At 50.0% G+C, this 26,824-nt stretch overlaps 1 protein-coding gene across 1 annotated transcript in view; it reads right to left on the reverse strand.

Moving 5' to 3' along the window:
- KDM4B (lysine demethylase 4B) overlaps positions 1–26,824 on the reverse strand; it is a 302,619-nt gene that overhangs the window by 189,045 nt on the left and 86,750 nt on the right. Inside the window, exons 6-7 of the mRNA XM_086947052.1 lie at positions 14,625–14,674; positions 2,066–2,169 (exon numbers count right to left, since the gene is read on the reverse strand). Of these exons, the coding sequence (XP_086803178.1) occupies positions 2,066–2,169; positions 14,625–14,674 (154 nt within the window). The remainder of the gene's footprint in view (positions 1–2,065; positions 2,170–14,624; positions 14,675–26,824) is intronic.

Consider the following 26,824-nt stretch of genomic DNA (forward strand, 5'->3'; position numbering starts at 1 on the left):
ACCCTATATTAATCTATTAATATTATTTAACTTTCATCTAAGCAGTCATAGTGACTAGTCCTGCAGATCTGGCTGAAGAGCACCAAAGGAGCTGCATTCGGTTCCAGCGGTGATACTCTCCAAGTACAAGTAGATGTACAATGTGTGGGGCGTGGGACCCAATAACAGAAGAAACAGCTGCTGCAGACTGGGACTGAGACCCACCGCCAGGCGTGAGGGATCGAGTCAGTGCCGAATAGGTTTTTTTTTTAAAGTGCAGGGGATGAAGTTTTTCTGAGTAGTTCACCGCCGGAACTGCTGAATAACACGACTGACTAGTCTTGTCCACCTCATGCCTCTTTATTCGACCCCTTTCTAAGATGATCAACTATTTTTGCAGCATTGCATTTCCTCTTTCTCCCTTCACGGTTTTCTATATTTTTCTTTCTCCATTCTCTGCCTTTAATTCTATAGCTCTGTGCTGGCCCCATCACTGGCATAAAAAGTGCAGTATGACAGAACTAAGGTGCACTAGCAAAGTCAAGTTGGCTCAAAGTACTACATGTCACTAGAAGTACTTGATGTCACACTATCCAGCGGTACGTTGGAAGGAAAAGGATATTGGGAGCAGTTAAGGCTATGCTAGCAAAACTCCACTTTGACAAGATGGAAAACAAAGTGAGGGGTTTTGAGATCAAGCATCAGAACAAAGTGTTGATCAAATCCCTTTCTATGCATACCTACCCCGTTCCTCTGCATCAACACCTCATCGCCTCCCAAACCTGATACTCTCCCAGTAACCAAGAGGCACTGCAAGTTGGCAGCTCAAGATAAAAGAATTCTCATGCAAGAAATGAGACATGCTGATGTTTTCATGTCGCGCTAGGTATCCACGTCCCCAGTTGACAACACTTGTCAACATTATTGTCTGCAGGAGATGGGAAGGCGCCAGGGATGATGGATGGGCCATGTAGGGAAGTAATAACTACCAAAGGAGAAGCTGCAGGAGCTGCCACTCAGCTCCCCTAGGCCACTGATCCCTCCCACGACTACCCCCCTCGTCGATAGCAGGCACACCTGCTCAAGGCCCAGATCAACAGTAGGCTCCAGAAGCAGCCATTTTAATTATGAAAAGTCCCTGCCACTGATCCGAGCGCTCCTCTGGCGCTTCCATGAGTACACAGCCAAAGTGAGATCTTAATGCGCTGCCGCATACTGAAGGCGCATTGCCATCTGCTGTCAGAGGAGCAGCTGCTTTAACACTCCCGGCCTCCAACATAATAACCGGGATACTGAAGGTAAACTTAAAAAAAAAAAATCAGACCGACGGGGCAGATTAAAGGAGGAGCATTATGTACAAACAGAACTAGAAGCTGATAATCAGTGCTTGAATTGCAGTAGGGAAAGGGGCACCTTCATATTCAAGCTGCAGTATTACACAGGCATTCTGAACAGACTAACAGCCACTGCCCTGGGGATGCAGGAAGGCCACCTCCCACACTAGGTCTACCAGTGAACCCCATCACTAGTGAGGCTACCCAGACAGTCAGGTGTGTTATTCACAAATGTCTTCCAAGAGGGCTCTATGGCACCCCTTGCCAGGGCTCTTCTTTCCAAAGGGGTGAGAGAGGTTCATACATTCAAGGGCACGTGAGGCCAGAGCATGTTGAAGCGTGTGTCTCCACTCCTGCGTTTGTGACATCTCCAGGCAAGGTTTTAGGATGTGTGGGTAGGAAAAGGATAGTTCTCAGCAATGCTTACTCCCTTCTTAAACATTACTCAGCAAAGCACCTCAATATCTCATTTGTCAAAATATGAGGCACAATGTCAGATAATGTTGGCTACTCCAGTCAAATACAAATTACCTGCATACTATGAAAGTACTTAAATGTTCTTCGGGTTGTCCCTCTTATTTCTCAATCCTCCTCTACCCCACATGCTATGATCCTTTAAAAATCCCTACAAGTATCAGCAGAGGATTAATTCCAGATCGACTGATTTGGAGAAAAACAAAAAATACAAGACAATAGAAATACAAGGGTGAGCGTTCGAACTGTGTGCATGCCCTTGTAAAGGAGGTACATACCCTGTCAAAGGGGATGCTGTATTTCTTCAGGATGGATGGGGAAATTAGTGTCATCTTGTGCCGAAGAAAAGCATCGCAGCCCTGAGAGCTTCCTGGAAAAAAGCCTAGTAAAAGGAAAGAAGGGGTAATGCCAATTAATGCGTAGCAAAGCTGTGGAACTAAAACATCCATTATTAGGCAAACCCCATCTTCATCAACAATCAAGACCACCATTACACAAGGACACTAAATCCCATCACACTACCAGAGGAAGGGCATCAGCATTTATATAACCACCAGCTCAGCAACACAACGACCTCTCCTACCTTTATCCCCAACCACTGAATTCACCACAAGTTGTACCAATAAATACAGAACAAAACCATGTGCTTCTTGGCACAAAATCATAATCCAGTATCATTTTGCCTCCAAAAGTTCAGGACCATTTTCCAAGGAGGTCCGAAAACTCTTTCGTGTAAGCCTAAAGTGCCCTGAAAACCTTCATGAGATATTCAGTTTTTTGTTCCTGTGCGCCACGTGTAACAAATAGTTTCTTACCTGTCGGTGTAGTTTTGCAGCTTGAAGATCTTTCTGGATTCACTATGCTGTGCATATTCCGCAATCTGGTGGTTGGGTCCGGAATCCTAGTCTTTTTTCTCTTTTTTTTTTCGTAGCCCAGGTGGGCGTTGACGTCCCACCATTTGGTGTACCTTCGGTGACGTCCCACCCTTGGGCGCCATCTTCGGATTCTCTTTTTTTTTTTGGTCCTTGTAGTGAATCCATGGCTATGTTTGTTAAACGTTTCTCCAACGTAATTCTTTTCACGTATCTTGCAAGCTTTAACTTGCTTTCTATTCCATGTGTTTCCACCTTCTTCTCAAGCCTCATTTTTCTAGCGGAGGCGGGTGGGTTCGCTAGTGAATCCAGAAATATCTTCAAGCTACAAAACTACACACACAGGTAAGAAACTATTAGTTTTGCAGCGTGAATCTTTCTGAATTCACTATGCTGTGCATAGATTTTGTAGCAGTTTCGTTACTTTTGTGGCGGCTGGGTGGAAGATGAGCGTTGGTTGTTGAATTTATGTTGAAGCACTCTTTGTCCTACTTGTGCTTCCTTGTTCATATGTACATCCACGCAATAGTGCTTAGTGAACGTGTGCACTGAAGCTCATGTTGCCGCCAGGCATAGGTCCTGAATTGGTGTGTTGGCCAGAAAAGCAATTGTTGCTCCTTTCTTTCTGGTCGAGTGGGCCTGTGCCCCTCCTGTTAGCTCCTGTCCCGCTTGCTTGTGGCAGAATTGTATCGTTTGTGCGATCCATCGAGCTATGGTGTTCTTAGTTACTGGTCTACCCAGGTAACTAACTGTTTGCGAAGGATACGAAGAACTGTCGTCTTCCTTCGTCCTTTCAATGTAGTGCATCACTGCCCTTCTTGCGTCTAGAGCAGCGGTCTTCAATCTGTGGGGCGCGACCCCCAGGGGGTCGTGGAGTCCTGTGAAGGGGGTCGCAGATTCTGCAGAGTGCAGTTCCTGGCATTAGGCTGATGGAGGGTGCTCACGGCGGCGGCCTAATTCACACCGAGGGGGGGGGGTTGGTACGAGTGGCTGTAGTTTAACCCTTTGAGTTCAATGGATGTTGCGCACCTGTAGCTGTGGGTCCCATGACACGCCCCCCGCCCCCAGCAGGGAGGCACAGAGATGCCCTCCCATGAGCGGGAAAGAAGGACGACAACGCAGAGAGATACTGACCCCCCCCCCCAATGAGAGAGGCACAGAAAAGGTGGGTGGATGAATGATGAGTGGATGGATAAATGAAAGGGTGGATGGATGTATGGATGGAAGGGAGAAAGGATGAAAGGGTGGATGGATGAAGGATAGATTGGTGAAGGATATATGTATGGATGGAAGAATGAAAGGGTGGACGGATGAAGGATGGATGGATGAAAGGGTGGATGGATGAAGGGTGGATGGATGAAGGGTGGATGGATGTGTAAAAAGATGGGTGGATGAATGATCGGTGAATGGATGGATGAAAGGGTGGATGGATGAATGATGGATGTATGGATGGAAGGATGAAAGGGTGGATGGATGAAGGATAGATTGGTGAAGGATAGATGTATGGATGGAAGAATGAAAGGGTGGACGGATGAAGGATGGATGAAAGGGTGGATGGATGAATGATGGATGGATGTGTAAAAAGATGGGTGGATGAATGATGGGTGAATGGATGGAAGGATGAAAGGGTGGATGGATGAAGGATGGATGTATGGATGGGAGGATGAAAGGGTGGATGGATGAAGGATGGATGTATGCATGGATGGGAGGATGAAAGGGTGGATGGATGAAGGATGGATGTATGTATGGATGGGAGGATGAAAGGGTGGATGGATGTATGGATGGATAAAAGGTTGCATGGATGAATGATGCATAGATGGATGTGTGAAAAGGTGGGGGGATGAATGATGGGTGGATGGAAGGAAGAGTGGATGGGTAAAGGATGGATGAAAGGGTGGATGGATGAATGATGGATGTGTGGATGGATGTGTGAAAAGGTGGGTGGATGAATGATGAGTGAATGGATGAATGAAAGGGTGGATGGATGAATGATGGATGTATGGATGGAAGGATGAAAGGGTGGATGGATGAAGGATAGATTGGTTAAGGATAGATGTATGGATGGAAGAATGAAAGGGTGGACGGATGAAGGATGGATGGATGAAAGGGTGGATGGATGAATGATGGATGGATGTGTAAAAAGATGGGTGGATGAATGATGGGTAGATGGATGAAAGGGTGGGTGGATGGATGTATGGATGAAAAGGTGGATGGATGATGGGAGGATGAAAGAGTGGATGGATGAAGGATGGATATGTGAAAAGGTGGGGGGATGAATGATGGGTAGATGGATGGATGAAAGGGTGGGTGGATGGATGTATGGATGAAAAGGTTGATGGATGATGGATGGGAGGATGAAAGAGTGGATGGATGAAGGATGGATGTATGTATGGATGGGAAGATGAAAGGGTGGATGGATGTATGAATGGATAAAAGGTTGCATGGATGAATGATGGATGGATGTGTGAAAAGGTGGGTGGATGAATGATGGGTGGATGGAAGGAAGGGTGGATGGGTAAAGGATGGATGGAAGGATGAAAGGGTGGATGTATGGATGAAAGGGTGGATGGATGGATGTGTGAAAGTGTGGGTGGATGAATGATGGAGGGATTTGATGAGGTCTAACAGGCGCATTTATGGTTGTCAAAAGTTGATGAAGAGGAGTACCAGTTTCTATAAACTTTTGTCGGAAGGGGGTCCTTACGCTTAAAAAGGTTTTACAAGGGGGTCTCGGCATCAAAAAGTTTGAAGACCTCTGGTCTAGAGTGTGGAACGCCCTCTCAGCGCTTGTCGTGGGGGTTCTGGAAGAAGCTAGATTTTGAATACTCTGATTCATGTGGAACCTTGACACCACCTTTGGCATGAAGTGCGGGTCTGTTCTCATCACGACCCTGTCACTGTATCTGGATGTAGGGTTCCTGCAGTGGTAGTGCCTGTAGTTCGCTCACCCTATGTAGCGAGGTGATTGAAAGCGGCCTTCCTAGTAGCATTGTCAGCATTTGAAGTGATGCCTTGTGGATGGGTTCGAAAGGTGCTTTCATGAGCTCTGTCAGTACCATATTCAGGTTCCAAGCCGGCGGCGGCATCCTTTTTGGTGGCGCTATTCTTTTAGCCCCTTCCAGGAATCTTTTTACTACTTGAGATGTAAAGAAGCAGGGTGCCCGGGACGGGGTCCGGAGGGTCCAGTCGGCTTCTCTTTCGTGCCCGGCCATCTGGTCGCCCGGATCCCCTCGGCCGTCCGGATCCCCTCGGCCATCTGGTCGCCCGCAATGTTTTTCTATAGGGCGACCAGATGGCCGGACTTCCCTGGAAGTCCAGATGAGGTGCCATTTGCCTCCCGGATCCCAGCCAGGGCTCCAGGAGGTCGGGTACTTTCGCGCCTTGGGTCCCCTGAGCCTCGCGGTGCGCATTTGTTCCCAGAAAGAGGGGTAGCCTTCCTCCGGATTACTAGGGACAAGGTACTCTGGGACCCCTCTCGGCCTAGCGGTCCTCAGCCGGCAGCTGGACGGGCCAGGATGTTGCCCCAGCCCCGGGTCCGTTACTGGGCCTGCCGCGTGGCAGGAAGCCCTGGATGGGGTCCAGGAAGGCGTCTCCTGCACCTCCGGGCTCCTAGATGGGTCCAAGGGCCCGGCTGGGCCCCGGGTCGGGTGCTACAGCCCTGGGCCCTGTCCCTCGGCCTGCCGCACTGCCAAAGGCCTGTGACGGGGCTCCGTTGTGCCCGGGAAGCCTACCCTTTCCGGGCTGGCTGAGTTCAGGAGCTTCGGCCGGGGCCCCTGAGGGCCCGGGGAGGGCGGCCTCCCCATCCCGGGCTCTGTCCTTGGTCCTGCTGCGAGGCAGGGTGCCCGGGACGGGGTCCGGAGGGCCCGGGGGAGGCTTCCCCTGCACCTCCGGGCCTGGGAGCCCCAGCTGGGTCCAGGGGCCCGGCTGGGCCCCGGGTTGTGTGCTACGGCCCTGGGCCCCGTCCACCGACCTGCCACACTGCCAAAGCCCCGGGATGGGGCTCCGTTGTGACCGGGAAGCCTCCCCTCGCTCGGCTGAGTTCAGAAGCTACTGCCGGGGCCCCTGAGGGCCCGGGGAGGGCAGCCTCCCCATTCCGGGCTCTGTCCTGGTCCTGCTGCGTGGCAGGGTGCCCGGGACGGCGTCCGGAGGGCCTGGGAAGGCGTCCACTGCGTCTCCGGGCATGGGAGCCCAGGCTGGGTCCAGGGGCCCGTCCGGGCCCCGGGTCAGGTGCCACGGCCCTGGGCCTCCGGTCCCCACCCCGCCGTTCCCTGGCGCCAGCTCACTTTTTCGTTGGGGCAAAGAGAGACACCGGCTGGCTTGACTTTCGTGTCCGGCCATCTGGTCTCCCGGATCCCCTCGGCCATCTGGTCTCCCGCAATGCTTTCCAATGGGGCGACCAGATGGCCAAACTTCCCTGGAAGTCCCTATGAGTAAGGAGTAGTTTCTGTCCTGTAACTCCAGTTCTGTAGTAGGGGTATCTCGGTTATAGTCATAATCTAGTGAATAGTCCCGCCCATGTGCGTGGACCCCGGAGCAATCAAAAATAATGTCTTAAAATGTCGAAAAAAAATGCAGAACTGCACAGACACTTAAGAGACAATTAAAGACAGATAATGCAGCCTATAAATCCAGGCTACACTGTCCAGTACTTAAACTAGAAATTCCACCAAAAATCCACAAACAGCAAAGTCTGTCCAGATTTCCCTGGCCTCGGCAGCAAAACCCCTCTGGAATGATAAGAGAGGAAGACCTGGACAGACCAGCCCCATAGGCTGCCATTATGTGGCTCAGAACAGGACACTGTGTCTTTAAGAGAACTTTCCAAAACTTCACAGTATCCCAGAATACACTGCAGGTCCCTTTTACTTTCAGTTCTTTTTGAAGGCGTAAAACGCCAGACCTGTAGCATTCTTTACATGAATATCTCTCTGTACCGGGGAGGAGAGCGGGCGCTTATGACTATAACAGAGATACCCATACTACAGAACTGGAGTTATAGGACAGAAACTACTCTTTCTGTAGTAGGGGGATATCTGTGTATAGTCATAATCTAGTGAATAGAATGGCAAGCCCATCCCCACACCAAAGCGGCGGTGGAGAACGAGAATTAACACCACTATTGTGCAAACAGATTTCGCAGCGAAGCCTGCCCAACCTGAGCGTCTGCCCTGGCATCAGTGTCCAGGCAGTAATGCTTAGCAAAGGTATGGACCGACTTCCAAGTGGCCGCCTTGCAGATCTCTGCAATTGGAACATTACGGAGCAAAGCCGTCGTGGCAGCTTTGCCCCTGGTGGAACGAGCCTTAGGTTTACCCCCTAAGGTCTTATTAGCCTTTCGGTAACACAGCTGTATGCAGGACACAATCCACCTAGAGATGGACTGTTTAGAGGTAGCAAGACCCGTCCTGACTGATCCATAATTGATAAACGATTGGTCTGACCTACGAATATCTTTGGTCTTATCCAGATAAAATGTCAACACCCTCCTAACATCCAGGGAATGTAAAGACCTTTCCGCTGGAGATGAAGGATTCTGAAAAAACGGAGGCAAAGTTATGGTCTAGTTGACATGAAAATCAGAAATAACTGGGAAGAAATTTAGGGTGAGTACGCATAACAACCTTAGCAGCATGAAATACAGTATAGGGTTCTTGGCAACACAATGCCTGAATTTCACTCACCCTGCGGGCCGATGTAATGGCCACGAGGAACGCCACCTTCCAGGACAGGTGCCGCAACGAAGCCTTATGAATAGGTTCAAAAGGCTCCTTCATCAATCTGGACAGCGCCACATTCAATTCCCATGAAGGCGAAGGAAGCCGGACAGGAGGGAATACTTTCTTCAAGCCTTCCAAAAAATCTTTGATCACAGGGATCTGGAAGAAGGAAGTCTGTGAAGGGCATTTCCTGTAGGCAGTCCATGCAGCGAGATGAACCTTAATGGAATGAATATTAAGGCCAGACTGTGCCAAATGTAGAAGGTAAGGAAGGATGACGTCTTCCTTGCACGTCGTCGGGTCATAGTTCTTGGACTCCTTCAGTATGTCCATGCAATCTTCGGGTAGATTCAAATGTCCATATTGCACTATCTCAGGAGCCATGCCGCCAAACTCAAAGAAGAGAGGTTGGGGTGCAACATCTGCCCCCGAACTTCGTGAGACGGTCCGGCCTGCACGGCAGCCGTATGTGCAGAAGGAAAGACCGGTGAAGCAGGTCCTTTAACCATCACCACCCTATCGCTGTGTATCCGTATGTAGGGTTCCTGTAGTGTTAGTGCCTGCAGTTCGCTCACTCTGCGCAATGAAGTGATTGCTACCAGGAAAGCGGTTTTCATGGTCAGCATTTCTATGGAGGCCTTTTGAATCGGTTCGAAAGGTTCCTTCAGGAGTTCAGTTAGGACTAGGTTAAGGTTCCATGCAGGTGGTGGCACCCTCTTTGGCGGTGCGATCCTCTTTGCTCCCTCCAGGAATCTCTTAACGACCTGTGATGTGAAGAAACTCTTACACGTTTCTCCTCTCGTGTAAGCGACTATCGCTGCCAAGTGAACCATGAGTGAGGATGAGCTCAGATTTTTGTCGAGCAGGTGCGTGAGGTACTTTAGCACTGTTGAGTCAGTTTTCATCTTATTGTGTAGTTTTTCCCTCCTGCACCACAGTGTAAATCTCTTCCATTTCCCTACGTAGCACTTCCGTGTGCTGGGTCTTCGTGCCTCCTGAAGTACCCTCAGGGTGCTTTCTGGCAGTTTCAAATGCGTAAACTCTATGTCCTCAGGAGCCAGCCTACAAGGCTCAGGCTCTCTGGCTCTGGGTGCAGGACTTCTCTGTTTTGCATGGAGAGTAGGTCCTTTCTTCTCTCGAATTTGTGGGGTGCACTCTGTCATCTCCATGATCTGCGAGTACCATGTCTGCCTGGCCCACTGTGGTGCCACCAGTATCAGGGTCATGTTGCTCGCTCTGCACTTTCTGAATACCTTGTATATCAGCAGTATCGGGGGGAAAAGCGTAAGCAAATGTCCCGGACCAGTCTATCCATAGGGCATTCCCCAGGGAGCCCTCCCCGGGCTGTCTGGATGCGAAGTTTTGGCATTTTGCATTCTGGCGTGTTGCAAATAGGTCTAACGACGGTGTCCCCCACCTGTCGAAGAGCCTTCTTGTCTCTTGTGCATGGAGTTCCCACTCGTGTGATGCCGATGTCTGTCTGCTGAGCCAGTCTGCTTCTACATTGTCCTTTCCTGGTAAACGTATGGCTAGCAGGTCTATCTTGCGTGGGATGGCCCATCTCCATATCTCCTGCGCTAGTTTCGAAAGCGGGGCTGATTGTGTCCCCCCCCTGCTTGTTGATGTAAAACATCGCTGCTGTGTTGTCTGTCTGGATCAACACTCTCTGGTTGTACAGTTTTGTTTGGAAAGCCTTTATGGCTAGGAAAACGGTTTTCAACTCCAGGTAATTGATGTGTCCGACCGCATCTGCTGGTGTCCTCAGGCCTCTTACTTTGAGTTTCTCCATGTGAGCTCCCATCCCCTCTGGGACGCGTCTGTGGTAATGGTCACTCTTGGCGTTGGTTGCGTCAGAGGCTTCTCCCTTGTTATGTTCCCCAATGTTCCACCATGCCATCTCTTTCTGCACTGCGGGCGTTACAACCACTAGATCCTCCTGTAGCCATTCCTGTAAAGGTCTCATGTGGAGCCGTACGTTTGGCACTAGGTGTATGCATGATGCCATCATGCCCATGATTTTATTCGCTGTCCTCACTGTCCGAGCTTGCCCCTTCTGGTAGAGCTGAGTCTCCCTCATGAGCGCTATCCTTCTCTTCTCGCGGGGGAACACCTTGCTCTGTAAGATGTCGATCTGTGTTCCCAGAAGATTTTTATTTGTTCTGGTTCCAGAGAGGATTTTCCCCAATGGATGGAGAATCCTAGGTTCATCAGTGTGCTGGTCACTCTGTGCGTGCTGCTTGCACGTTTTGTATGAGCTTGCTTTGATCAGCCAGTCGTCCAGGTAAGGGTACACGTGTATCCCTTCCCTTCGTAGGTGTGCTGCGACTGTTGAGAGGCATTTTGTGAAAACCCTTGGTGCCGATTTGAGGCCAAACGCCAGGGTTGTGAACTGGTAGTGGTCTTCTCCGATGATGAATCTGAGGAGGTGTTTGTGGCCCCTGTTTATTGGGATGTGCAGGTAGGCATCTTTTAGGTCTATGGTGACCATGAAGTCCCCGCCTTGCAATTGAGGAAGTACCTCTTGTAGGGAGGTAATCTTGAATCTCTGCGTTCTTCCGAACTGGTTTAAGAATCTTAGGTCCAGGATGGGTCTCATAGTTTCGTCCACCTTTGGTACCAGGAAGTATGTGGAGTATACTCCCTTGTTCCTTTCCCTGTAAGGTACTGGCTCTATGGCTCGTTTTTGCAGGAGCTCCTTTGCTTCCTCCCGAAGGAGCTCTAGGTCTTTCCTCGCTAGTGGCCTTCATTTTGGCTTCCTGTCCGTTGGCTTTCTCTCCAACTCTATGCAGTACCTGTACTGTATGATGTTGAGTACCCATTTGTCGGATGTTATACTCTTCCACTCCCTGAAGAAGTGTTTCAGTCTTCCTCCCACTGGACTTACATGTACGGAGGTGTCTAGTTCGTGTAACTCCTGTCTGATGTGTTTCTGCTCCATCATGGGAGTTTTTGCCTGGGTGGGCACATGGAGTTTTATTAAGTCACTTGGAGGCGGACTGCTGTCCCCCTCTCTTATTTTGCCCACATCCATTCCCTCTCCCGCGAAAGGACTGGCCTCTTGGTTGGTACTGCCAGGACTGTTTTTGCTGCCCCTGCTGTGTCTAGACGTCTGCTTGGTGGGCTTGTTGGAACACCTGGTGTGATGTCCCTGGCTGGTTTCCTCCCCTCAGGTCTTCGTGACGGGGTGCCCCTTTTAGTACCCCTGAACTGTAATGCCCCCATGGATCTTGCAGTCTCGTTATCCTTTTTCAGTTGGCTGAGTTTCTCGTCAACTGGGGCCCGAACAGCGTTTCTCAGTTGAACGGTGTGTTGAGGATGCTGTGCTGTACTTCTGGCTTGAAGCCCGAAATCCTGAGCCAGGCCTGTCATCTCTCCGTGATGCCCATCATCATGAGCCTGCTGGAGGTGTCTGCTCCGTCCAGGGCAGTCTTGAGGCAAGAATTGGCTACATTCTTCCCCTCTTCGACAAAGTTTTCAGCTCTTTGCTTGAATTCCTGTGGCATGTTCTTTATTAACTGGCCCAGCTCTTCCAGGATCTGGTATTGGTGCCTGTTGAGCAGTGCATTGGAATTTGCCATGTGCCAGTGCATTGCAGCATTCCGTTCAATTCTTCTCACCACCAGGTCCATCCTCTTGCTTTCTTTGTCTGGAGATGGCCCAGAAGTGGTAGGCACATTGGCCCTCTTTCTTAACGTGGCTGCGATGATGGAGTCTGCTGAGACCGATCCCTGAATGTAGGGTGGGTCCTTGGAGGAATGTTTATACTTTTTCTACGTCCTGGGAGTGACGGCTTTGCATGTAGCTGGTTCCTTGAAAAACTCTTTTCCCTGTGCTCCTTGTTTGTGTAGGGAGCAGTGTCTCGTGAAGGAAGTCTACTTTCTGCTTTTCTTAGTCGAGTTTTACCTTGAAAACTGCAGCCGCATTCCTGAGGACCGTGTTTTAGACTCCAATGTCACCTGGCGGCGAGGGCCTCGAGGGATACATGTCGACAGCTTCCTCTGGACTTTAGGTGTCGACGTTCTGCCAGTCTACTTCCTGAGTCTCAGAGGATGCAGACCCGAGGAGTGTCCTGCGGTCATCGTCTCCTTCATCCTCGTAGGAGGCCTCCTCCTCTTCTTGGTTGAAGGTCTTGACGCCCCCAGACTGTCCTTAGACGTCGTAGTCCTCCTCCTCCGTTACCTCGACCACCTGTACCCTAGGTTTCGTCTGGATTGTGTATTCCTTTCATCCTGGCGTCGAAATCTTTTTTTCCGCTGCAGGATGTTTTCCATCTCGGCGTCTTTTCTTTTTCTCCATTTCGTCCGCGTGGTCTGCGTCGAATGTATCTGCCGCTCTTTTCAGCGCTGAGCCGACTTCCGTCGAAGGTTTCGGTGCCGAGCTGGCTCTCGGGTCCTTCGTCAACGCTGAAGCGCCCTTCGGGTCCCTTTCCCTCGGCGTTGAACGCTCCTTTTCGGGGGCGATTATAGAAGTCTTCTGCTGTTCTCCAGCTTTCGGCGCCTGGGAGTCCTTCTCAGAGGATGCGCTGTGCCTTAGTGTAGCCGCGGACGCCGAAGTTTTCGGCATCAGCGCTTGAGGTTTTGCCCTCAATTTTTCAAGACTGGGTCTCTCTGTGCCTTAGGGGCCGTAGAGTCCCTACCTTCTTTGGAGTCTTCTTAATATCGGTCTCTACGACCGTGTAGCCATCGTCTTCGGCGGCGGCGTTGTCCTCCGCTTCCCATGATAGCCCCAGGTCTCGAAGGGACGATGGCTGTCCCTTGCCCTGCATGGTGGCGTTTGCTATCCTCTGCCTCTTTCTCACTCCAAGAGTCTTCGGCGTGAAGGCGGAGCAGGCGTTGCAGTCCTCGCTCTCGTGGTCGACCGGTAGGCAAAGGTTGCAGACTGGGTGCTGGTCCTTCTGCGCGTACTTGTGGTGGCAGCTACGGTAGAATTTGAAAGGAGTGTTGTCCATCTCATGCGTTCAGGGGGCCCCTGGAGCTTGCATTCTCCAATGGACGTCGAAGTTCTTCTTCTTCTTCGTCGTCCTCTTCGATGATGTAGTCTCCTGTAGTCTTCTCAATCTCTTTTCTTGTAAAAGGTGCGTATCTTCTTTCTCCAAAAATTTCTGGAGCCCTTTCGGGAACGATCCAGACCCAACCGCGGAAAAAAAATCTGGAGATGGCGCCCAGGAGTGGGAGCTTCCGCAGGAAGCGTGCCGACGTCACCGGAAATACCCAAAGGTGGGACGTCGACGCACACCTGGGCTACGGGAAAAAAACAAAGAAAAGACCACAAATCCGGACCCATCCACAAGACCGCGGAATAATGCACAGCATAGTGAATCCAGAAAGATTCACTCTGCGAAACTGCACAACGCTCTCTGCTTCAAAACACTTGAAGGCAACTCCCCCCACCCCTGACCCTCTTAATACTTCTATACAGAACCCGTCCAATTATAAGCGATGGACAGTTGAAGAAAACCTCTGCTTTCCATGCAAATATTAAGCAGAGAGGAACTTCAAACTCCTCCTGCTTGCCACAAAACCAGCTTGGTCTAGAAGTCAACAGGATGCAAAAAAAAGCTAACAAATACAACTGATCAGCAACAAATCCCTGCTAGCACAAGGTTTGCAAAAGTGTATGTATGTGTACGCACACAGAATGCCCCTCTGAATTCAACATAAAAACAATTTTTGTGTGCCTGAAAACGAAATTTCATAAATAAACGCGAGAGGCTAAGAAAAGCTGCAGCAGGGCTGTGAATAGCAATGCAGCAGCTACATTGGTAATGTTTAAACTAGAAAACCTGAATTTGTAATCAAGCTTCGCCACTTTCCCAAACTCTGGCAGTTTCATGTCACCACTGCTCAATTTCCTTATTAAGAAAAATTCTGAGTAACCAATGGATATTACTATATAGATGTGTCACTGCCTTGACAAGCTCCCACACTTTCAAATAAATATATTTCTCGAGTTTTAAAAATACATTTGTCCTTTCTCAATCACACTCCCCTTTTTTCCAATATACCGAAAAACTTCAGGGAGGGCTTGATTATGCTCTGCTCCCCAAATTCTCAGAACCTGCATAGCAACCCACCACACCGATCGATCAGAAAGTTCTTCTTGATCCAGGTAGATGTTGAAACTAACCTAGTCCCACATGGGGGTGACAGTCTTACTGCTATAAAACACCCACAGGCATGCCTATGTGCCTGCAAGATGGTATGATAACGGATACCCTAGTCGGGAAGAACTATTAACAGGAATCTTACCTTTTGCAAGACGTTCTAGTCGCTTTCCATGCTCCGGGGGAATAGTGTACCTGGTGGGGGGAAGAATATTAACAGGGGTGTATTCAAAGTTACACTCATCAGCACTTTCAGAACATAATGCTATTTTATGGACTACAAAGCTCTGTTCGTGGAGGTAGAGGGCTGTACAATGATGGCAAACTCAAATGAATGGTATCCAGGCAGAAAACAGCAGCGCGCCACTGCTTCCCAGGCTCCAAAACACCATGTATAAACCATCTTTTGTGTCCTACTTACTCACAGCCAAGACACACTGCTACGCCACATCACAAGAAGCTGTGGATTTATAGATAAACTATGGGTGAACAAAGGTGAACACCACACAACGCAATATAGCAACATAAATAATTGTACTGAAGCCCGGTGCATTAACACAGGCAACTCAAAACTATAGGAAAAACAAACGCCCTCAGAGACAACCTCGGTATTTCACATTTTTTGTTGACATTGGAGGAAGGCTGTGTTAACAGTGCATGATGCACTCCTCCGTAGGAAATCAAACAAAAATTACAAGGGCTCACTATAGGACTGGCTGTGTAAATGAGCCAAATTGCCTAATTTTTCCAGAAGACAGTAAGTGTCAAGATTAGAGCTCCAAGATATACGACTAGAATAATGCAGCTCTTAAGTAGTGAGGGGTCAGCTTTGTGTCTCTTTTTTTAAAGAGATTACAAGAACACTACAGTTTTGGCAAGGAAACGCACACAACTGCCATTAATGAGAACTCCATCAATCACGCTCTCAGTTACTCACAAACAGATATCGGCACCAAGATGGAAAAATGTCACTTACCCTGTAACCATCCGTTTGTGTCTTTCAGTACTGTAGATTCACATGTTCTGCATACTCCTGCCAAGTAGTGTTGGGTACGGACGTTTGCAAGTACTTTTTCTTCAAAGAAGTTTAAAGTTATAAAACCTTGTGGACCCGCCTCTCCTCGCCGAAAAAGACATCCGGACAAAGACTAGCTTAGATTGTTTTCTTTGCAATGGGTGAGTGATATCAGTGGAGTTGCGTGAAGTAAAACAAAATATATAAGTGTTGCGCATTTTGAAGGGACAAAGTAAAAAAAAAAAAATTTTAAAAGCCTGTTGGAGATCCCTCACTTCCCTGGAGGATGGAGGGCAGACGTGAATCTACAGCACTAAAATATATTCACACATAGTTACAGTGTAAGTGGTGGGTAGTGAGTGGATGATCTAGGTGTTTAAAAAAACTCCTTAAACCTGCTTGGCCAAATAAAGTCTCTTGGTGGACTTGAATGTCCTCATAGCAGTGCTTTGTAACATGTGTGATGTTGACCAGGTGCTTTACATGTCTGCCATGCAAATATTTCCCAAGAGAGCCACAGTAACTGCTTTCTTCATAGTGGAATGAACTGAAGGCATTACAAGTAATATAGGCCTATCCCCAGCATAGCATTTTTGTATATACCTAACTAGTCATCTGATACCACCAGCTTTGGAGACAGGATTGGCTGTATGAGGTTTGCGAAAGCACAGATACTTGTCCAAGGTATAGATTTAGTTCTGTCAATGTAATTCTTTACACCATCCCTTCACATCAAGTGTGTACAAAGCCCCCTTATCCACAGGCTGTAGATGGGGGAAAACATTGGCAACTTAGTTATCTGGTTTTTTATGAATGGGAGAGACCTTTTGAAATAAACAAAGTTTTTCTTAAAGTTACTCTCTTTGGGTTTGTGAATAAAAGGTTCCTCCATAGTTAGTGCTTACAACTTTCTAATTCCACTGAGAGATAATAGCAACAAGTAAGGCTATCTTCCAGGACAAGAATGGAGTAGTTTCTTACCTGTAACTCCAGGTCTGTAGTAGGGGTATCTCTGTTCTAGTCCTAATCATGTGAATAGTCCCGCCCATGTGCGTGGACCCCGGAGCAATCAAAATAGTGTCTTACGTTGTCCTCTTCTGTAGTCCTGCTTAGACACTTAAGAGAAAATCAAAGACATATAATGCAGCCTGAAGTTAACAAGGCTACACTGGCCAGTACTTCATTCTGAAGTGAAGAGGATAGCCAGATATATCAAAATTTAACATTTTGGTACGTTTCACACCTAGAGAAACTCCCCTTCACAAAAATCCTTTGTCATGATAGAGAGGAAGTGTTGGACAAACAAGCCCATAGGCTGCTATTATGTGTCTGTAAAGGGGTACCATGCCTTTAACACCATGGCTGCTGTGCATTTTCCCCTCCTGTGCTGATTATTTATGAGCCCCATTGTTCATGACGAGCTCAGCTCGTCATCAGCACAGCTCAACTGTGCCTCATGACGAGCTGAGCTCGTCATGAGCATCGAAAGGGTTAAAGAACCCTCTAGAGACCCTCGGTATCCCATGATGCACAGCCAAAGGCAAGTTACTTTCAGTTCTTTTTGAAGGTGTGTAAAGCCAGGCCTGTAGCATTCAGGATATTTTTGTTTCATCCACCGGGGAGGATAGTGGGTTGCTTATGACTATAACAGAGATACCCCTACTACAGAACTGGAGTTACAGGTAAGAAACTACTCCTTCTGTAGTAGGAGATCTCTGTGTATAGTCAATCATGTGAATAGAATGTCAAGCCCATCCCAAACAACCATACCCAGTGGTGGAAGAAACAAAGAAGAACCACTACTGTGCAAACAAATTTCTCAGCGAAGCCTGCCCAACCTGAGCATCTGCCCTGGCATCAGAGTCCAGGCAGTAATGCTTAGCAAAGGAATGGACGGACTGCCAAGTGGCAGCCCAACAGATGTCTGCAATGGGAACATTATTCAGCAAGGCCACTGGAGCAGCTTTGCCTCTGGTTGAGGCGGCCTTAGGCTTACCCCCTAGAGTCTTGTTAGCTTTCTGGTAACACAGTTTTATACAGGATACAATCCACCTAGAGATGGACTGTTTAGAGGTAGCAAGCCCCGTCTTAACTGATCCATAAATAACAAATAATTGATCCGATCTACGAATCTCCTTGGTCTTATCCAAGTAAAATTTCAACACCCTTCTCACATCAAGGGAATAAAGGGACCTTTCTGTCGGAGATGAAGGATTCTGAAAAAACAGGGGCAAAGTGATAGTTTGATTCACGTGGAAATCTGACACCACCTTAGGAAGGAACTTCGGGTGAGTTCTCATCACTACTTTCGACGCATAAAATACAGTATAGGGCTCTTGGCAGCAGAGAGCCTGAATCTCACTCAACCTGCGAGCCGATGTTGTAGCCACAAGGAAAGCTGCCTTCCAGGATAGATGCTGTAGAGAAGTCTAATAAATAGGCTGAAAAGGCTCCTTCATTAGTCTAGACAGCACCACAATCAGCTCCCACGGAGGCGAAGGACACCTGATGGGAGGAAACACCTGCTTCAAACCTTCCAGAAAATCTTTGATGACTGGGATTTGGAAAAAGGAAGTTTGTGAAGGGCATTTCCTATACGCAGTTAAAGCTGCTAGATGTACCTTAATGGAATGAAAATTAAGGCCAGATTGAGCCAAATGCAGTAAGTATGGGAGGATGACATACTCTTTGCAGGATGTAGGGTCTGCACCCTTAGACATGCACCAAATGCAGAATCTCTACTATTTGTATGCATAGGAAGTCCTTGTAGAAGGTCTTTCTGCCTCTTTTAGTATCTCCATGCAGTTCTGAGGCAGGTTTAAATATCCATACTGCTCTAGCTCAGGAGCAATGCTGCCAAACTCTAAGACAAGAGGTTGGGATGCACCATCTGCCCTCCGAACTTCGTGAGAAGGTCCGGCTGACACGGAAGTCGAAGATGCGGCGGGAGAGACCGGTGTAGGAGGTCTGTTAACCACCACTGCTGAGGCCATTCCGGAGCAATGAGGATCATCCTGGCCCTGGACTGGGACAGCTTGATCAACACTTCCGGGATCAGGGGAATGGGCGGAAAAGCGTAGAGAAAGCTGTTCGACCAGTTGATCCACAGTGCATTCCCCAGCGTCTCTGGTTGGTAAAACCTGAAGGTGAAGTCTCTGCATTTGCTGTTTCCTGCGGTGTCAAACCGATCGATGTCTGGAGTGCCCTACCTTGCGAAGATGTCTCTTAACACCTCGTCGTTTAAAACCCATTCGTGATTTTCTTGAACGAGCCTGCTGAGCGCGTCTGCCTGAGCATTCTGCACACCTTGCAGATAGGTTGCCGTTATTGTCAGTTTCCTGGCCAACAGCCAGTACCAAATCGCTTGTGCTTCATGAGACAGTGTGCACAACCTCGAGCTCCCTTGCTTGTTGCGGTAATATATTGTTGTTGTGTTGTCCGTCTGTATAAGCAGGAAACTGGTCCGAAAGGACGGGTGGAAGGCCTTTAGCGCTAGATGAACAGCTCTGAGTTCCAGAAAATTGGAGTGATACGTGGACTCCATCTGGGACCACGTGCCTTGTATCTGGAGATGGTCCGAATGTGCTCCCCAGCCGTGGAGAGACGCATCTGTCACAATGGTCTGAGTCGGTATCTCTTTGTGGAAAGGAATCCCTTTGATGAGATTGATTGGTGAACACCACCACTTCAGGGACTGGGCGGCGTGTTGCGACAGTTGAATCCAGTCCTCCCAGCTCCCTCGTTTCTGGTCCCACTGATCCTCCAGACATTCCTGCAGCAGCCTCATATGTGGGCGTGCGGAGTGAGAAAGATATACGAGGCCATCGACCCCAGGAGAGAGGACACCGTCCTCACCGTTGCCGAAGGAATGGACATCAGAGCCTGATCCTTCCGAAGGATCGATAAGCGTCTCCCCTCCGAAGGACACACACTTGCCCTGAGGGTATCGATGGAGGCTCCCAGGTACTGCAGACACTGAACAGCTGTCAGTACAGACTTTGACATGTTGATATGGAGACCCAACTGGTTCAACAGAATGGTCGTCTTGTTAAAATGAAGCTGCGCTTCATGGAACGTGGATGCTTTGATTAACCAGTCATCCAGGTATGGATAGATGAACACCTTTTTCTTCCCCAGGTGTGCCGCAACTACTGCCATGCACTTCAAAAAAGTCCTTGGCGCAGACTTCAGTCCAAACGGCAGAACCGTGTACTGGTAATGATTTGTGCAGACCAAGAACCGCAGGAATTTTCGATGTGAAGAGATTCTTGAAGACTAGCTCCGAAGGCGTCTCGGGACCCAGATCGACGACTATGATTTGTCGACGTCGACTGATGTTTCCTTGCAATGGGTACATCGAAGTACGTGTCTTGCAGATCTATGGCACATAGCCAGTCCCCTTGATGCAACTGAGGATAAATCTGGTGCAGGGACAGCATACAGAACTTTTCTCTGCAAATCCATTTGTTCGCTTGTAGCAAATGCAGAATGTACCTGAACTAGTTTTTGTCTTTTTTGCGAACAAGAAAGAACCTGGAGTACAGTCATTTTCCTCTTTGAGGAGGAGGAACCAGTTCTATTGCTCTTCTTTCTTAACAGGATATCGGCCTCCACTTGAAGTTCGCGAAACAGGTATTGTGAAACGTAGACTGTATCCATTGCAAACAATATTCAGCACTCACTTGTCCGGAGTTATTTTTCTCCACTCTGCCAGGTAGTTCTGAATGCTTCCCCCCACAGAAGTGGGTAACAGACAAGGGGGAAGTAATCCTTTAGGGCTTAGACCCAGCCCGGCCCTTAGTCCCTGATGTGGACTGTTGGTTGCCTCTGTCCCTTTGACGCCTCTGAAAGGGCTGCCGCTGAAACTGCAGTTGTTGCTGCTGTGCAGCCTGACTACCCTGCCCGCGTTGGAAACGCTGTGTAGAATAGCATCGTTGGTAGGGACGGAAAGTCTTGTGCTGTTCTTTAGTCTTCTCCAAGCCAACAGCCTTGAGTGTCTCCACTTCTGCCTTCATGCGAGCCATTTCCTCGTCCGCATGGGCACCAAAGAGTGGCACCCGAAAAAGGCAGGTTAGCATTCCGTTGCTGGGCCACAGGGAGGTAAGCCGCAACCATGAATGACGCCATAAAGTCACCCCATGACAATACTGATGGGCTGCCAGGAGTGTGGTGTCTGCAGCCGCACTGATGATCTGGTTTGAAACCATCATCCCCTCATTGAGGACCTCCTGAAAGACTTCACGCTTGTCCCTAGGGAGGAGTTCAAACTGTTGGAGAGACTCCCACAAGGAGCGGTCATATCGGCCCAAGAGAGCAGTCGAGCTTGCTGCCTTCACTGAAGGGGCTGCAGACTTTTCTCCATGCAAAATCCAATCTGCGGCTTTCTTTGTCCGGTGGAACGGTGGAAGATGGGGCTGTCGCGTGTTGCTTTTTCGCCACCACCACGATGACCAAATCCGGAGGAGGATCCACCCTCAGGAATGCCTGGTCCGAGCCCGGGGGTCTATACTTCTTTTGAAGTCTCGAAGGAGCAGACTTCACTGTGGCAGGCGCCAGAAACAGTTCCATAGTTGGTTCCTCCAAACCAGGCACCAAAGGAAGCAGAAGACTAGAGAGTTGCTTCCGTTTTAGCGTCTCAAAAATCACAGACTAGGAAGGGGTAGGCACAGACAGTGCGATACCCAGATTCATTGCACCCCTTAACAGCACCTCCTAGAACATGGCAACGTCATCGATAGGTGACACCTTCGTAGGCGGAGAGTCTGACAAGGTCGGAGAGTACCTTCCACCACTCGAGGAATCAGTGTCCCCTCGTGTACCTGGACCATGACCTCTTGTGGCGATGACGAAGTGAGACCTGGTAGAGGATCTGCGCCGGCTGAGAGAGCGATGTCTCGGTCGGGAGCGAGATCTTGGCCCAGGCTGAGGCCGTAGAGGCGGAGGTGTCGGCAAACGTGGAGGAGGAGGAGGCGGTGAAGGAGGAGGAGGCGGTGAAGGAGGAGGTGGCGGTGGAGGAGGAGGTGGCGGCGTCCTAGGAGGAGCCACAGGTTGGTCTGGCACTGGAGACCTAGATGATGAATAGGTCCTAGAGTAATCAGAATCCAATGTAGGAATCACTCTCCTCCTTTTGCGGGCAGGCCTCGAAGAGGGAGCTCTGGAGGCAGTGTCCCGTGACGACGAACGCCAGTGTCCCGTGACGACGAACGCCAGTGCCGCCGTGACCTAGAGCTGTCAGACGTGGATATGCGGACCACAGTGGGTGAAGAGCTTCTTGAAGACGAGCTCCGAAGGCGCCTCGGGACCCAGATCGACGACTATGATTTGTCGACGTCGACTGATGTCCTAGACATCGACCTCGTCCGAGGTCTCCACGTCCTTCCCCTCTACGTAGATCTTCGAAATCGTTTAGACCCAGAAACCTGGGTCGACGGGGAGCATATAGTCATCATACCTGGTTTCGACTAACGAAGCCATTGACGTCGACCGGGACCGTTTCTGAGCCTTCTTCTGACTGGGGAGCTCCCCAGAGGCCGAGGCATGGATTGTGGTAGGGGAAAAACTCTCCATGCCCAGAGGTCCCACTGGCAACCTGTTGTCTCCTCTGCTCCAGGCCTTGAAGACGGATCTTCTCCCTGTCAGGCAGGGTCCTCCTGAAGAATTACTTGCAGATGACACATGAGTCAGGAACATGAGAAGATGGAAGAAAGAGTATGCACACCCTGTGAGAATCAGACTTGGCCTTCCTGCCACATTGGGGGCACTTGTCAAACAAAGCTGGCATTTTGACAAGAAAGCAGTGGCCTAACTGCCCAAATAAGACAGCAAAGGGAAGAGAAAGGCCCCAGACGTGTAATGAAACTCTTAAACTTACAAAAAAGCTCAAATATTTTAAGAAATCCCAATAAAGGTAGAGCTCAATGCGTCAGGGTCCTGCTATCAGGAGCCGAAAAAAAACCCTGAAAGTAACGTGCCTTTGGCTGTGCATCATTGGATACTGAGGGTCTCTGGAGGGTTCCTTAAAGGCACGGTACCCATTTACAGACACATAATGGCTGCCTATGGGGCTTATCTGTCCAGCCCTTCCGCTCTATCATGACAAAGGATTTTTGTGAAGGGGAGTTTCTCTAGGTGTGAAACTTACCAAAATGTTAAATTTTGATATTTCTGGCTATCCTTTTCACTTCAGAATGAAGTGCTGGCCAGTGAAGCCTTATTAACTTCAGGCTGCATTATTTGTCTTTGATTTTCATTTAAGTTTCTATGCAGGACTGCAGAAGAGGACAACTTAAGAGACCATTTACATTGCTCTGGGGTCCATGCACATGGGCGGGACTATTCACATGATTATGACTATACACAGAGATCCCCTACTAAAGAATCCATATTACAAGAATATGGTAGCTCGAAATTAAGACTCCTTGTTAGGACCATGTTCAAATTCCAGGCTGGCCCTAGAGGTGGTTTCAGGGGAGCAACAGGGGTTTTGAAATTAGACGGCAGCTAATTGTATAACTGCTAATTGTATATCTAAAGAGTAGGTCTGTTGGAAATGGGGGTTGCCCAAGTCTCAAAGGGGGTAGCATGGCATCAAGCGGGCAGGCCAAACTTCGAGGACATGTGAAGCATTCACGCAGTACCCTCAGTCAGCACACCAGGCACACTACAAAAGAGGCAGGACACCAATTTGAGTTGGAAAATTAAGCAGTTTAGTATCTCCAACCTGCAAGGCAAAAATGCATTAACAGTGTCATCATAACACGGCGCCAACTGGCACCGGAGCCAAGTACTACAGAGGGGGATTATTTACAGGGGATAAAAAGGGTTGAGTCCAAAGTCCATGCTGTAAGGGAAAAAGGATGGGTTAAAATTGTCATTAGATCTGGAGCCCAATCTGGCGGGGCCAACTCAGACTCATCCTACAGGGAAGGCTGTAATTGCAAAATACCACATTAGCATAGATATATATATCATGCACAATCACGCCAACCCAACCCCTGTAAAAGAAAACATCAGGGCATCATAGTACACATTAGACAGGAGCACCTGTAAGAAATCAGTACTACAGCTCACAAACTTGGGGCGTAGCCAGGGGCCTGGAATAACTCGTCAGGCCAGCATAGGGGCACACCTGTAATAAAAGGCACAACAAAGTTTCCTCTTTGGCAAGGGAACATAACCACTGGCATGGGACCTTCCCCAAGCATCAGGCAGAACGTTGGCATCACTATAAACATAAACAGCAGGGTGTACACAACAGCCAATCCTCTGCATGAACATTAAGCTTACACATTATAGAGCGATATTAGGCATTAACCCATGAGCATGAGCCTAACCCTCCACACTGGTGCATCATCTAATGAAGGCTCCCTTAGGCATCTGTTCCCTCCCGGCCCACTCAAGCCAACCTATATGGGGGCGTGCCCTTAGGCCATAAGCACACTGACACACTGGGCGCGAAATTCAGCGAAAGCACTGCCTTGCCCCACTACACAAATCCCAGGGCCTACACTAGCTGGCATTCACCTGGACACCCCAGGCAGGGATTAACTAATGTCGTGGCCCAGTTCAGAGGCCTGGCAATCCCGCTGTTACTTCTCAGGGGGGCTCTGTTGTATAACTAGGGCCCACGAGCTCAATTACAATGTCTCCCGGGGGGGGGGGGGGGGGGGCGAGCACCGACCCTGTGCCCCGTTGCCCTCTCCACTCCCCACACAGTTTAACTAAAGCCCCACTCACCGGGCTACTCCGGGGGTCCTCTTCCCCTGCAGGGCTCTTTTCCGGGGAGGGGACAGGCACCGGCAATGTGCCTCTATGCCCCCTCCTTTCTCTCACAATGACAGCCGGGCTTCGGGCCTCCTCGAGGCTCCACCCCTTTTTAGGGTCCCAGGGCTCTCCACAATATGAGCCAGAGCTCCTTTCCAGGGGAGGGGGGCAGGCACCGGCAATGTGCCTCGAGGCCCCTCCCTCCCTGCGGCATCACTCGGGCCCCCTCCCTCTCCTCTTGGGGGCCCGGGGCGGTCACTGCACCTCTGGGCGGCCTCTCGCGTGGGCACAGACCGCCGGGGTAGCCTCCCGCTCCGGTCGCTTCTTCTTTGGCGGCGGGGCTGGCACAGACAGTGTGCCCCGGCCCCGCCTCTTTAACCGGCCTCTCTCTCTCGCTGGGGCACAGACCGGCGGGGTAGCCTCCCGCTCCGGTCGCTTCTCTCGGGGCTCCCCCTTCGTCCACGGGGTCCCCCTCCTTCCTCACGGGGACCCGGGGCTCCGATTCCGCCTCTTCTGGCCTTGCCGGCCGTCAACCAATCCCTGCGCGGCCTCACAGGTCACGGCCGCGCAGGCCAATCCGTGCGCGGCGGGGGCGGGCCGATGACGCGGCCCGGCTCCCCCGTCACGTGATGCGGGTCAGGCAGGCTTCAGGGCCTAGCGCGGCCCACTTCACATCGGCGGCCCTCTCCTGGCACCGGGGGCCGCCGCGACGATGCACACCACCGCGGGGGGGCCTCCCTGGCAGCTATCAGGCAGCGCGAGGCAGCGCCAACACTCCCCGGACCGCGACGGTGATAAGGGGTAGGCTCCCTTTATTTAATTATTTATATGGCGGACAGCGCGCCAAAACGAGGGTAGGCTCCTCACACTCGATCCTCAGCCCAGTGCCCTCAGGCCACAGCGCGATTCTCATGGCGGACAGCGCCAAAACGAGGGTAGGCTCCTCACACTCGATCCTCAGCGCCCGGGCTGCGATAAGGGGTAGGCTCCCTTCTATTTAATTATTTATATGTCGCTCTTCTCCACAGAAGAAAAAGGGGCGCTTTTCTCAGAGGACAGCTCCTCCCTCAGCCCACACAGTCCTCAGGGCCGACAGCACTTCGGGGGCCACACCAATCACAGGGCACAGTCCCTTGGGGGCACAATCCTCCCCAGGCAGCTCCACAGGCAGCAACAGTCTTTGGTCACCCAGCGCTTAGGGGACGATACTGCAGTTTACAGCACTTGGCAGCACACCTCACCGGGGGGTAAACAGTCCCGCAGTCCGCCTCAGGGGCACACTCCTCACCTCCTGGGCGCTTCCTCCCGCAGTGCTGGCGTGGTACCCGGTCCAAACAGCGTCAGTGACCTGGGTTAGGGCCCTCCCTTGTCAGGGGCCCAGGGGACAGCAGAGGGGGGGAGTTTAGGGGTACAGGGCCCAGCTCACAGGCCCATGTGGCGGTAGCACCTCACAGCAGGTCCCCCTCCCTTCCTTGTCCCAGCGCTGACTGAACTTCTGGTGACACTTCCCCCTATTTATATCCTCCTCCCAGGCAGTGCCAGGACCTTCTAGAATGTTGGCACATCTAGCCTAAACTGGTTCTAGGGGAGGGGGTGAGCACCCTGGGTGCCAGGCTTTCCCTCCAAAAGCTAGGGGTTGCTGGGTAATGTTATCTAGACCGCTGACCTATGTCAGTCCAGTGGCAAAACCCATGGCCATGGCATCCATTTTAAAAGCAATACATTTCAGTCAGGTGCAGTTTTAAAATGGGGGTTTTTACAAGTGCTCACATTATGTCAGGTAATTACATTTTTCAAAAGGGGTCTCACACCACTCATGGCCTATACAGGTTTAATCCCATGGGGGAGACAATCCAGATAAGGGGGTCAAAAGCGAAAAACTTTGGGGGAAAAAGGCCAAGTCCAACAAGGTCAATCCCAGTTTTTCGCAGATGTTAAAAATAGCTGATAAAGTCTTACTCGACAGCCTGAGAAGGGTCCATATGTTTGTCCAAACAGTGGGCAATTCTTTTCCACTTAGCACTGCAGTAGGTTTACATGCCCCACAGAATTTGCATACACAGGTGCCAAATTGCTGGATTCAGTTGGCTGAGGTGTGGGAAACTGAGCTGCCTCTGATATGGTGCCTGTAGATTTGGTCTCAGCAGAAGATTTTTGTGAGGATGTTCTAACATTTCCAACAGCATTGAGTACCAGGGCTGCCTTGCTCAAGTTGGTGCCACTAGAAAAAGGGTCAGGGATACTTGCCTTATCGTCATCTCATATGGCCTCAGAGAGAGAAGATGAAAAATGCAGGCAAAAATGCCCGACCAGTTCATCTGTACTACATTGACCCTAGTCTGTGGGTGAGGGCACCTGGAGTAACGTTTTGTCATTTTGTACAGTAGCAATAGAGTCATTAGCCCACTGGTGAAAGTACCTATGAAGCACTTGGGGATTCCATCTCCCATTCAGATATGTTGATGCGTCCTGCTTAGCAGGCCCACAAAGTTGTTATCCACCCATTGTTTTGCAGGAGCTCCTTTGCTTCCTCTTAAAGGAGCTCTAGCTCTTTCCTTGCTAGCGCC

The sequence above is a fragment of the Lissotriton vulgaris genome, chromosome 12, assembly GCF_964263255.1.
Source record: "Lissotriton vulgaris chromosome 12, aLisVul1.2, whole genome shotgun sequence".
NCBI lineage: Eukaryota > Metazoa > Chordata > Amphibia > Caudata > Salamandridae > Lissotriton > Lissotriton vulgaris.